Raw genomic sequence first — 13,219 nt, forward strand, 5'->3', positions numbered from 1 at the left:
CCGAGTGGAAAACTGAGTCATTGGTACCGCCGGCTGCTAAATATAAAGCAGCCGGGGCAAACTCCGCCCGCAGGCAGAAGCGGCACCGGCGCTGCCAAGGGCTCCCTCCGGCCCGTCGAGCTCGCAGCCTGCCCCGAAAGGAAAGCCGGAGTCATCGGCCCCTCCGGCCCTTCTTGCCTCCCTCCCCGACCCGCCGGGCCTCCCTCCCTCTGTCCGGAGCAGCATCGTGCTGTCGCCGCCTGGAAACCCGGAGAGGCGAGAGCAGGGCGGCCCTGGTGCCACGATGAGGGCCGCGGGGCCACGCCGCGCTGAAGGGGAGACTTATCGCCGCTCTGTCGTTTTGCGGCGATGCCGGCAACCGCTCCCCGCGTCTCTCTCCGGCAAGTGCTGCTCCCCGGAGCCTGGGCCGGGCAGCCGCAGCCCCGGGCGGCCAGGGGGGCCGGCGAGGGGGCTGCCCCTGTCCCGACAAGGCACCGAGTCGTGGCAAGGGCAGCCCCCTCGCCGCTAGCCTGCAAGTGCTCCGGAATGCCGAGCGACCGCGGCTCCGTGTGTCGCCGAGAGTCAGGATAATGCGGCGGTATCCAAGCTGGTGCCGAACCCTCCCCGCCCCGGCCCCTCTCGGCCAGCGTCCGGCAGCAGGGGCGGGAGAAAAATGTTCCTAGGAAGGTGGCAAAGACGATGGAGGGGGGAACAGGCAGACAGGGACAGTCACCAAAGATGAAAGATCAAATTTCTGCGGAGAACACACCACTCCGAATGTATTTTGTCGGGAATCCGGAATTTGAAAACACAAACAAACGGGGTGGGGGAATCCCAAACAAAAGCAAAATAAAACCCGCCTGCTACAGATCCTCCGGTAAGCAAGACGCTAAACTTCCTCCCAAGTCGTTCCCAGCAGGGATTATCGCCGTGCTTGGCTCCCGGCCCGGCAAGCGCCCGCTAGCCCTCGGCGCGCCCGTGGAGCCCAGCGGGACGGGGCGGCCGGGGACGCGCACCCGGCCGGGAGGGATTTATACATTTCCCGGGATTTACACAACTCTCCAACGCGCGCTCGTGTGCCCGATAACACAACTCGTGGCACCGCAAGAGAGGATACCGGGGCTGCTGCCACCGCCCGGGGCTCTGGACCACTGGGCAGGGGGCTGATCCGGCTCATGTCTTATGTGCGAGGGGGAGCAAGATCTTCCCAAATGCCCGGTGAGCCACGGACAGTGGGGCCACCCCGGCCACTCCGCTTCCTCCGGCGGCATCGGAGGGCTGGGAGCCCGGTGCCGCTTCTTCTCCCCGGAGGCCGAGCTTTGAGGATGCTCGGAACCTCGCGCCCCTCCCTTCCCGGCCCGTGCCGGCTCCGCTCCCCGCCTGCCGTGAGCCGAGGGCGGCCAGGCCCCCGTCGAGCGGCCGCCCGCTCCTCCGCACGGCTCCGCGCCCCGCCGGTGGGCGGCCCCCGCCCGTCACCCTCGGCAGGGCGGGCCTTGCCGGGGGCGGGCCGTCGGGCTTGAGGCTGTGCCGCGGCGTGGGAAAGCGCCTCAGAGAGGGTTTGCTCTGCTGGCGGTGCGGAGCCGTGCCGTGCCGCGCCGTGCCGTGCCGAGCCGAGCCGAGCCGAGCCCCGAGCCCCTCCGGATTTATTTATCTCTGCTCCCGCGCCGTGCACACGATGAAGCGACCTTGCGAGGAAACTACCTCAGACAGCGATATGGACGAAACTATAGACGTGGGGAGCGAGAACAACTACTCGGGGTAAGTGGGGCAGCCCCGGGGCCGCCGTCTTTGTCGGTGGCGCGGGCAGGGGTACGCCGCGAGCTAGGGCAGGGCGAGGAGGACACACGGACACCCCCTCGGGATGGGGGGGCGGCAGCCCCCCGAGGGCAGAGCTGTTACCTTCCCCTCCAGGTCAGCTGGCAGCTCGCTCATAGCCCACCAAAAATTAGCCCCGTGCTTGGGCTGCCCGAGCCTCGAAATTACGCGGAGCACTCCAGTAGCTTTGCGAGCCACCGGGCTGCGGTTCATTAGCTCCGCTTAATTTGCCATTTGCAATCAGACCTTTTGCAAAATCGCTCCTGATCAGGCCGAACAACCTAAGGGAACCGGCGCCAGTGGGAAATGAGCCGTGGAAAGTAAGCAGGGATCCGCAGCAGTTGAACTTCAGCAAACCCCGCGTGCGAGCCGGGGGCGAGCAGTGCTGTTTGCCCAGGGAGGGCCGGGCTGGGCGCGCTGCGGGGACACCGAGGGCTGCTCCTGCCAATTTAGAGGCCCGTGCACCAGAGCCCCATCTCGTCCTCAACAGTGGCTAAATTAATATTAAAAGCTACTTGAAATTTTTTTTGCTCACTCATGATGAAATAAAAGCCACTTTGTACTCCCGGGCAGTATAGTATTAAAAGCAGATTTTGAATTCTGCTCCTGCCACTGGACAATGCGACAGACCCAGCCTGGGCACCTGGCATTGTACTTGAGCATCTACCGACTCTGTAGCAATGGGCAGCAACGTCAAAACCCAGCAGGCTTGGCTGAGGTTGTGTCATCAGGTATGTGCACTTACCACTGCTGTTGCCATATAGAGATAGTTCATGCAGATTTGGGCCTGGTTCTTCAGCCTGTACTTGGTAGGCAGGGCTACATATGCAAAGAAAATTATATCTGCTGTGCTGGACAGTAAACTGTCTCCAGAAAAGGACTTTATTTCCAACAGAGTGTTCTGTCAGTTCAAAATGCATGCTGGGGCAGTCAGAACTGAAATGTATCTCAGTCTTCAAAAACAATGTGCAAGGCAAAGCACATCTTAAAAGCATTGAAAATGGCATGAGAGGGACTATGCATACGTAATATGGTGACCTAAGGTATCTTCAAAGAGCGGTGTCAAGTTGGGCAACACCTGATGTACTTTTATTGTTTCGCAGGCAAAGTAATAGTTCTGTCATTCGATCAAATTCCCCAACAACGACATCTCAGATAATGGCCAGAAAGAAAAGAAGAGGGGTATGTTTCATTTAATTATTTTTGCATTTGACAGTTTGCATATGTGCTGTGATTTTGCCCTTCATTTTTTATAAACTTAATGTGTTTTGTTTTTTTGGGAATAGATTATAGAGAAAAGGCGCCGTGATCGTATAAATAACAGTTTATCAGAGCTGAGGCGGCTTGTGCCAACTGCTTTTGAAAAACAAGTAAGCTTTTTTTTTTTTTTAAATAAATTCTGTATCTCATCTGGCAATGCTAGTTCTCTTGTAAATCTCATTAAAATAATACTGTATGTGTCCTGATCTGGCACAAAGCAGGCACTTCAATAAAATGCTTTGTTGTGGCAAAACTATTAGAAACATAATTCATTATAAGGCTGAAAAACATTTCCATTCTTTGGTTTGTTTTTCCCTTAAGGGTAACTGTGTTCATGTTGCCTCTGTTCTTTCGATGAATTCCAGTAGTGGTTTTGTTAAAAATGTGCTTTACTCTGTATTAAATTAAAAAAAAAAAATACACAAACCCAGCACAACTCCCCCAAACCTGTATGTGAATTAGCCTTCTGTGTAAAGCTTTAAATACAATCTACTTTGCCGCTACTTTAAGAGACCTTTATTTTCAAATCTATACTTTCCATTGCAAACTAATCAATCCAGTTTCCTGAAAAGGGAGCAGACAGTCTGGATTATTCATGTTTTAAGATGACTCTTTAGAACCAGTGCACTAGGAGGTGGAATAGGCCCATGCTGTGTGAGCTAGTGAAGTCAGTGATATATTCAGACTTTCAGTGAGAAAGTATTTAGTAGGAGGTCTGGAAGGATCCAGTTAATGTTGGTTCAGCTCCTTGGTCATGAAATTACAGACCTAAAGCTTAGGATACAATGTTTTGTAAAAAAAAAAAAAAGGATTTTGGTTTTTCCATTCAAATTATGTTTTTTCCATATCTTGAATTTTATTTTTTGGGCTTTGATTCAGTATTTAAACTTGTTCCTGTTTCGCTGGAAGTGTCTAAAGATCTATGGGTATGTGCAACTGACACTATGTTTCAATAAAAATGAAACATCTGAAAGCAAATAACATTACTTCCTTGTAATAGTAAATAAAGAACCCCAGAAAGTAAAGTCTGAGAGCAGGATTGAGAGATGCTGAATGTAAGTGGTAACTACGTGGCAAACACCGCACTGTATTCGGCCTGTTTCATCCCTGGCCTGAGCAAAAGCTGGCTAGAAAAAAAAGTTGAGGTATTGGTTGAGACCATCACTTGTGTCACCTGCAATATGGTTTTAGTAACTGGTAGTTGTCACTGTGCCCTTGCGTTGGTTCTGGCAAAACAGTGTCAGGGATATTTGCAGCTAGATAAACAGGGGCAAGAGACAACAGTTGTTTGTCCCATTTTATTGTTTATTTCGTGAAAACCACAAACATTATAAAACAAGTCCTGCAGAGCCCTTGGAAATTACCCAGCGCCATGCAGTTTTTAGCTATTAGTCACTCTCACTGAGACGGCTTGTACTGTGTCTATGGAAAAGATGAAGTCTGAGAAAACTACAGGATGTAGTTGCATGTAAAACAGGGAATTCTGACCAAAAATTCACATGCGCACCAACCTCTGTACGAGGAAAGCATTGAAAGCAATAAGCAGATTGAAAAAAATGCGCTGCCTTAAAAATGAGCATGTGCTGTATTGGAATCAGAAAGTCCCACCATTTTCCTGCAATATGCCAAGGACAAAGTCATCAGTCCTCTCCCAGCTCCTTGACATTCAGCTCACTGGAGTTTCCAAGCTGGAGTTTTAGTTTCGCTTCCGCCTCCCTCCCTGCCCAAGCCACCGTGCTGCTCCTGAGTGTGGCAGAGATGCGTGCTCTGAAGCAGGGCTGCAGAGCACGGTGTAAGCTTTGCCCAACTCACACATGTGCAACCTGGGTGAAGCCTGCCGAGACAGAGAGGTGGCCCAGATGATAACTAAGAGAAAAAAAATTGGCTTGCAGGATGCGATCCATTGCTGGCTGCAGCTTGCACAGCCCTGATTTTAACTGATGCCAAGGGATGATCTCTTGCACTGGAATAACATTTGTGTTGTCTGGGTGTGCTCCAGATATTGAAGGGAATGCTACCAAGCAAAATAGTTTTATTTATATACTGATATACTGTCTTTTGAGTTGTATTTTGTACTTTTCCAGTATCTATTGTAGCTCTGTGAGCTACTCTGTGTCAGAAAAGATTTTTACTGACAGAAGAGCTACACTCTTTCATAGTATTTAGTCCTTGCAAAGTAGGCCTCTCACTAACTTAAAATACTGTGGATTGTGTGGCAGCTTTTTCAGTCAAAAATTGAGAATGGAATATTCAGCAGCCATATGACGTGTTGAAAATGAACAGGCCATTAAGAGAGGGGCAGTGCTGGGTGTGTGTCCGCAGGGACACCTACCGGTAATAGCACAAAAAATAATGTTGCAGCAGGGTTAATCGATGGCCACACAGACCCCTCCTGCCAGCTCTCCACTTGTGTTTGCTGTTAAAAAGGAAGTCCAGAAAGTTACATATTTCTCTCATTTCATGAAGATGTCATCTCTGCACTACATTCAAGGCCAGAGCTGTGCTGAGCTATAGCCCTAATAAAGGGAAATTGTGCTGCTGCTTCTTGTTTCAGTAGATAGGAGACGGTATTAGTCCTTAGACAAAGTCTGGGAAGCAGATGCTCACGAAAGAATTAAGCTGAGAATGTCCTAATGATAGGGGAAATTGAAACCATAAGGCTGAGCTCAGTGGAAAGTATATCAAATTAAAGTTTCTAGTACTCGTAAGCCTTTATTATTTATATATGTCTCTTATCTCAAAGGGATCTGCCAAATTAGAAAAAGCGGAAATACTGCAAATGACAGTGGATCATCTGAAGATGCTGCAGGCAACAGGAGGTAAAGGTAAGGAGCCAACGATTTTTTTTTTCTAATATTTGGGGAAATCTTGGCCAAAAAAGTGCTTTGAGGAGCTGTGATAGGCGTTTCCAGATTAAAGGAGTGGAAATCAATGCTAATGGCAGGATTGAACTCGTGGGAAAGAACTACTGGGACAAAAGAAGCACTTGACCCTGGGCTTGTGTTTGCTTTCATAACACTGTGGGAGTAAAGGCTTCATTCACAGGCAGCCCAGTCAGAGATTTGTTTGGGGTTTCCAAAGAGCACTGAAATCTGCACAGGGAGACAAAACAAATACACAAACACCAAACATAAACAGGAGGTTTGTGGCAACAATTGTGTAGCAAAAAACCTGATGCTAAACCTCATTATTGAGCAGCTATACCAAAGGAAGTGAACGGAGAAGAATTTTAATTTACGTTTAAATGTTTTCTTTGTTCTGGAAAGACTTTTCAATTGCAGGTTAGACCATCTCATTCACCAGAACAAAACCCAGTCTTGCTCTGTGCAGCTCCAGGTGTCTGATAAAGCAGATGGGCAGGCAATGCTCTCTGCACTCATACTTCTATGCTATATTTGTGTGTCGGAGGCCCGCGTAGCTGCCTGTTAATGGGTGCTGGCATGACACGGTGCCTGCACTGTCTGACCCACTAGATCAGCCAAGCGCCGGGAGTCGGGTGTACCTCGCTTGTGCAAGCTGACAGTCCCAAGGCTGGAGGCCAAATGGTTTCAGCCACCCACGAGGTGTTCTGTGTAGTCATGATTTTGGAACTTATTTGGAGCAAAAAATTTGCTGGCATTCCGTAAGCATGGTCCCACATCCCGTGCCATCAACTATGATCATGCTTTGAATTGTTGTAATGGAGACCATCTGATTCTTCTCTCACCCACTATGCCATATAGGTAAAGGCTAGAAAAGAAACTGCTGCTCTCTCTCTCTCTTACTTTTTTTTGATCAAAGTTTTCAGCACGACTGTATTATGCTCCTGTCCATACCTTGCCGCAATTGGAAAACTCAGCTTAGAATCAATGCATGCCTAACAACAGATGGCTATAGGAAAGCATGTTGAAGGCTGGTGTTCTGTTATTTGTGAAAATTAACACCAAGCTGACATACCTTTTTTCTAGGTGTTAAGGAGTTTTTCCTAGGAGTCCATTTAAACTCAAAATTTATGGGTAACTTGTTTGATAAGAGATGAAAGGAACTTTATTGCCCATCAGGTAACAGACGTGCCTCTTGTTTCCTTAGAAAATGTGCAAAATTTAAAAAGAAAGTTATTGTATATCTGTAAAAAATCCTTGAGAAAGCACTCTAGTTGCTAAAGCTACACTCTTGGAAGTTATGAAACGCCAGAATTGATCGTGGTCATGCAGTCTGGATTCAGGTGATTCGGATCCTCTGTGTGTCTGAGTGATGGTGCTGTCTCTAATTGTGTGGTTGCGTGCTGGTGTTCCACAAGCTCTGTCTCCCTCGGTGCATGGAGCACACGGCACTCGGCTGCTGAGGGAAGTGGTGGCAGTTTCTCTTCATCCTCCCCACGCGACGTGTGGCTCAGCTATCCCGGCCAGACCCCCACTTCCCGCTTCACATTGTTCCTCTGAGGAGCTGCAGCAGCTCCCACCCCTCCGATGTCTGCCCCAACAGCAGGATGGCCAGGAGGTGAACCCAAATGGAGACCTAATTTATCAGGAAGCTTCCTTCCCCTGCTTCTCCGCCCAAAAAAAGTATGCAGGGGATTTCTTTATAAATGGGTCAGGTCAGGTGGCCTAGTGGAGCAAGGGACAAAGTGCCTGGGATGGGAGCTGTGGGGCAGAGAGAGGTCTTGGTGGAGCCCAGCCTCTGGCTGCAGCTGGACAAGCTGGATGTTGTTAGCAGTCCCAGGTCTCGTAGTCTGCGCTCTTCCTTGATTGGTCTCTGCTGCCATGTCTCTCCTGCCCCAGTTGACACTGGCATGGCTGTGGCAGTGCGGGGAAGGATGAAGTTTTGTGGCGGGGGGAGAAGTGATGCAGGCTTATTTCCACAGCTGCCTTTCACACCATGACCCACAGTGGGTGGCCCATCAAAATAATAACCGATCGCTTCACAAATACTACAACTTTATCTGCTCCTTCTGTCCTAGAGATAAGAGTAATCTCACTGCACAGATTAAGAAACTAAGAAAAAGAGGTTTGAGAATTTGTACTGGGCAAAGTTGAAGCCTGCATTTCCTGCTCACTTAATGTTTTACTTTGCAATCTAACTAACAGTTTTAAATATAATTTTTTAGAGTATTTTTAAAGTAGATGTTTGTTTTATTTGCAAGTATAGTTATTCTCACTTTGTAATTCATCTTGTGAGCCAGAAGGGGTTTTTTTTGTATCAGCAAAAAAATTAGTTTCATCATTTTTCCCAGGAGCAAAAACTTACTACTGCAGGAAGGAGAAATGGGTCCTGATTACCCATATGCTCCCTTGCATTGAGGGCTGTCCTCCTCCTCACACAGAAAGGAGGACATCCATGATGGGGAATGCACGGGGCTCGGCAGGTTGGGATGGGGCTGGGCATTGCTCAACACACTGATCCCGAGGCGGGCACAGCAGAAAACCCAAGATGGCTTCTGCCCCTTCTCTGCTTTTCAGAGCTGCCTGGGCAGGCAGGCAGATGCCTCTGAGGTACTGTGCAGACTCCGTGTTTCCACCACCCTGACGCAGGTGTGGACAGTGGTCTCCTGTTCACGTTGAGTTATTATTTTGGCCTAAGGCCAGGGCTTTTTGCTGATGGTGCAAGCAAGCACAGGGGAGGAGTGATTTGTCAACAGTGAGTTGCTTGCTGAGAACTCAGTGTGGTTTTATTGCAGCTTCGCTGCAAATTTATCTTGAGTGGGTGACACCTGGGTCAGTGCATGGGTTCATGTAGCTCAAGTGACCGGTGGCCTGTGTGCAGCGCAGGTGGGTTACCAGGACAGATGAAGTAAAACCAAGACTTCCCATTCACTACAAAATGCTGGTGTGTGCACATGGTGGAGGATTTTCTTGGGTTGGGAAGGAAATGAGAAACAGCATTTTTAAGTCTCTCTCAGAAGGGGGAAGCCAGTGAAGGGGAAACCGGGAAAAGATAACCATCAAAATATAGTGGAGCCTGGGAGTCCCAGCTCTCATCTACCCTCTGTTTTCATGTCTCGGCCACCATAGGAGACTGAAAGGGAGCCAGGATCACCAGGGCTTTGGGATAGCTTGTCACAGAGCCAGCAGCCCAGACTCAGGGGAAGCTGGTGACCACATCCCCCACATCTCCTGCAGTCTGGAGGGAGGGAGGTTGGGAAGCCGTGGCTTGAGCCTAGTGCTCTCAGGACTCCCAGGCTGGCTGACTTGTGGCCAGAGCTGGGAAGTGGTTTTGGCTGTGCATCAGCCCCTCTGAAGCTGCTGGAGGTCCTGGAGCCTCCTGTGCAGAAGCAGTCCCCATGCCAGGCTGACTGGCACCCGAGGAGGTACCCTGCTATCTCATCACTGCTGGCACGCCTGGCCTTTGTTTCTCAGGAGCTCACTCAAACCATTGGTCGCTGTGGACCTGGCAGGAAGAAAGCTGTGAGGAGTCAGCGCTTGCTGTCAGGAGTCCTCAACCCCTCATGTTCGCTCATCTGCTGCTGAGCCACAGTTTCTCTCAGGTTCAGATGAGCAAGTAGGCCTGCAGCAAAAGTGCCGTCGTGATTTGGCAAGATGGAGTGTATAGTGGGCAGGGGATTTGGGGCAACATCGATACATGTGTCCAGGTTAATTCTATAATGCAGGCATGCAGCGACAGAAGCACTTGTCTCTAGCTTGAAAATTGATTCAAGTGAAAAAAACCATCTAAAGTGCTAGCATTTTTCAGAAAGGCAGAGATATAGTCATGACAGAGTACAAGGCATTGCTGCCACATTTCACCATAATAGGGGCACTTGATCTGTATATGCTGACACACATCACAGTCATGCATACCTAAAAATTTTCATTGCAAGTGAGAGGAAAAACACCATGCCAACTTGGGAGCAGATAGGATATTATTCCCCCAAGGAGACAACATTTAAACTAAAATAGGAAAATTCCAAAAACTGGAATAGGTTTTTGTGGTTCAAGAGCTGCAACTTAAAAACAAGATTTTATGCTCGACCCTTTTAGAAAGGGAGTATCTTTTCATGTGCATTTAATAAGACTTTTTTTTCAAATGCTTTTTTGTCCCAAGCCTGTGGAGCTCCAGTTGCTGTTTGTTGAAATACCTCATGGGCCATATGACTGTCAGTCTTCCATCTCCAAATTAGCAATGGCATTACATAAAACGTTTTCTCAGTAAAGCTTTTTATTGTGTGTGTGCAGAGTCATCACAAGATGTTTTTCGTTTGTAGTTAAGCAACACCGTATGTCATATTGTCTTAATGACTCTGTGAAGTAGATGGGACCCTGGCAGCAGCTACAACTATCTCTCAACGTCAAGAAATAGTTTGAAAGCGTTAGGATGAATGCCAGTGTAGGGAAGAAAAGGCAGGGTAGTACATGCAAGCTCTCTGATCTCCAGCCTGTTTCTTTGTGTGGATAAGCATCTCATTCACACATACAGGATCAACACTGCACTGCAGCAGCTTGCTGAGGAATTTCAGGAGAGGCATCGTGTATCTTTTTAAGTGTCTTATGGACTTAATTCTTTTAATTTGTATATTGTCTGCATAAACAACTGCAGCCTATTGCATTACAGGGGTGGTCACAGAGATCATTTACAGCTCAGAGAACAAACTTCTCCTGTTGCACATCTTAACCCTTAAATGGCAAACGGGAAATGCGGTGGCTGAGCCAGTACTGGGTTGGCCAGCTCCACACTCAACACATCTTTTGCCCTCCCCTTGCAGGTTATTTTGATGCTCATTCCCTGGCCATGGATTTCATGAGCATCGGCTTCCGGGAGTGCTTGACAGAAGTTGCGAGGTACCTGACTTCGGTGGAAGGTCTCGACACGTCCGACCCCCTGCGTGTTAGACTCGTGTCTCACCTGAGCACCTGTGCCTCTCAGAGGGAAGCTGCTGCCATGACGTCCTCCATGGCCCGCCACCACCACCCCTTGCACCCTCACCACTGGGCAGCCGCCTTCCACCACCTCCCGGCCGCTCTGCTGCAGCCGAACGGACTCCAGGCCTCCGATGCTGCCCCGTGCAGACTCTCCTCGGACGTGCCCCCGCACGGCTCCGCCCTGCTCACGGCCACCTTCGCCCACGCCGATGCCGCCCTCAGAGTTCCCTCCGCTGGCAGCATCGCTCCCTGTGTCCCTCCTCTCTCTACCTCCCTCTTGTCCCTGTCGGCCACTGTTCACGCCGCGGCTGCAGCAGCCACAGCTGCTGCCCAGAGCTTCCCCCTCTCCTTCACCGGCACCTTCCCGATGCTTCCCCCCAGCGCGGCCGCCGCCGTCGCAGCGGCGACCGCCATCACCCCTCCGTTGGCCGTGTCAGCCACTGCCAGCCCTCAGCAGGCTGGCACCGGGGGCGGCACGAAACCCTACCGACCCTGGGGGACTGAAGTTGGAGCCTTTTAAGTTCCCCACCCCACTTCTTCCCACTCGAGCTCCCTCCTCTCCCTCTCGGCACACGTGCATGTGCTCACGCCCACGAGCCCACGCATCCCCGCACCCACACCCAGCCTCCGGGACTCGGTGTGTCCTCCCTGCTCAGCCTTCACCCGAAGGGCCTGAGAGGTGCTGGCGAGCCCACCGAGGAATGGCACAATTATCCTCCTCACTGCAGGTGTTGGAGAGGACACGGGGTGACACCTTCTTCTCCTTCTCAGTTTGTCTACTGGAGGCACCTTAAGGGAGCAGCAATGGCTTTCATAACAGTGTGACAATACCGGCATGTAGAGGTTTCCTGCAAAATACGTAGAAATACGTAGACATTAGAACTAATAGTTCTCCAGCTATGCATCCTTGTTTGGCAGAAAGGTGAGGGATTGCATCTACCAGGTCTCCCCAGGCTAGAAAAGGAGTTCCAGTTTCGTAAGTGCCTGACATTGAAAAAATAATAAACAAGTATATATATATATGTGTGTGTTCTGCTAAAACAAATAACATTGCACAGGTATGGAAATGGTATGGGAGAGAGATGAAATTCTGCATTCAGCTTCAGAACTAGGATACTTTTCCAGGGCAGAGCGTGCTCTTGAAGGGGAGAGGTTTTTTTAGCCAAAAGATTGCCGAGGAAGAATGTTTAGTTTGACAGGCCTAGTTCTCGCTTCCTTAGTTCACTTTCTTTGTACAGACTTGCCAAATTGGGACGTCTAGCATAGCATTGGCAAAAGCAATTATCTTATCAGTGCTGGGATTAATGAACGTTTCAGCGCTGCCTGTGAGCCCTGAGGCACCCATTTTTATGGCTTAAACATGGTGCTAGCTCCTATCTGCACAAACAGTGAATTTTTCATGCACCCAGAAGTAACCCCCTATTTAAAGTGTGCACACTTGGATACAGTTGATTCATGCCAATACAAGAGACTCAGTGTTGTAAGAGTTCAACTTAACTTATTTAGCTGTATTTGGACATTTACTTTTAGCCAATTCAGTGCAAGATCCCTCTTCTTTTTACTATCAGTTTCTGGGAGAATGATCACTCTGGGTATGAATGAAGTTATGGTAGGGACAATTTTTAAATTGGCTATTAACATGCCAACAGTGTAATGTGGGTTTGATTCCAAACCAAAATGAATGTATTAATGGGATGTGAGTAAATTATTTTGTCAATACCCAGATAACTAGTGCTGCATAAAATGGTTTGCTTTCATTTTTTATTACAGTGACTTAAAATAACCTAAGTATTTTAATACAACCAGTCAAGAGCTAGAGATTTTATGTAAAAAAAAAAAAAGGAAAATAAAAATAAAACACAGCATGTATTATTATGCACTTGATTTCTCTGCTGTGTGGAGAAAGCAATAAGCATTGAGAATGTTAAACATTATGCAAAATATACTTTAAAATATTTGTTTTAAAAATACTGTACCTAGTCGGTCTTTTATGCATTACTTTGTTAACCTTTTTTCTATGCAAAAGTCTTTACATATCACTAATTAAATGAAGTCCTTTTTGACTGCGTTTTATGGATCATTTGTTGCAGCTTTTGTTTGCTTTTGAGAATACTTGCAGACTCACAGTTGCTTTCTGCCACTGGTAACAAGTGTGTTGGCTGCTCTGTACTCTTCTTCTCCCCTTGCTCAGCCAGGAAGCCTATCTTGTCCAGCGTGCTTTGGAATAGGCAGGGAAAACCAGCAAATCAACACTGGTTTTCAGGCTTGTAAACTGGCTCTGCATTGACGGTATGCTTAAAGATACAGACCTATCTGTCCACCCTGAAGAG

General features: G+C 48.7%; 1 protein-coding gene across 1 annotated transcript; it reads left to right on the forward strand.

Moving 5' to 3' along the window:
• The first annotated feature begins 1,524 nt into the window (after positions 1-1,524).
• Positions 1,525-12,952, forward strand: HEY2 (hes related family bHLH transcription factor with YRPW motif 2). The gene is made up of 5 exons (XM_048299172.1): positions 1,525-1,737; positions 2,898-2,976; positions 3,081-3,164; positions 5,798-5,879; positions 10,733-12,952. The coding sequence occupies exons 1-5, from the start codon at positions 1,655-1,657 to the stop codon at positions 11,407-11,409; spliced, it is 1,005 nt and encodes a 334-aa protein (XP_048155129.1). The 5' UTR covers positions 1,525-1,654; the 3' UTR covers positions 11,410-12,952.
• Positions 12,953-13,219: the final 267 nt, after the last annotated feature.

Source organism: Corvus hawaiiensis, chromosome 3, assembly GCF_020740725.1.
Source record: "Corvus hawaiiensis isolate bCorHaw1 chromosome 3, bCorHaw1.pri.cur, whole genome shotgun sequence".
In the NCBI taxonomy this organism is placed as follows: Eukaryota; Metazoa; Chordata; class Aves; order Passeriformes; family Corvidae; genus Corvus; species Corvus hawaiiensis.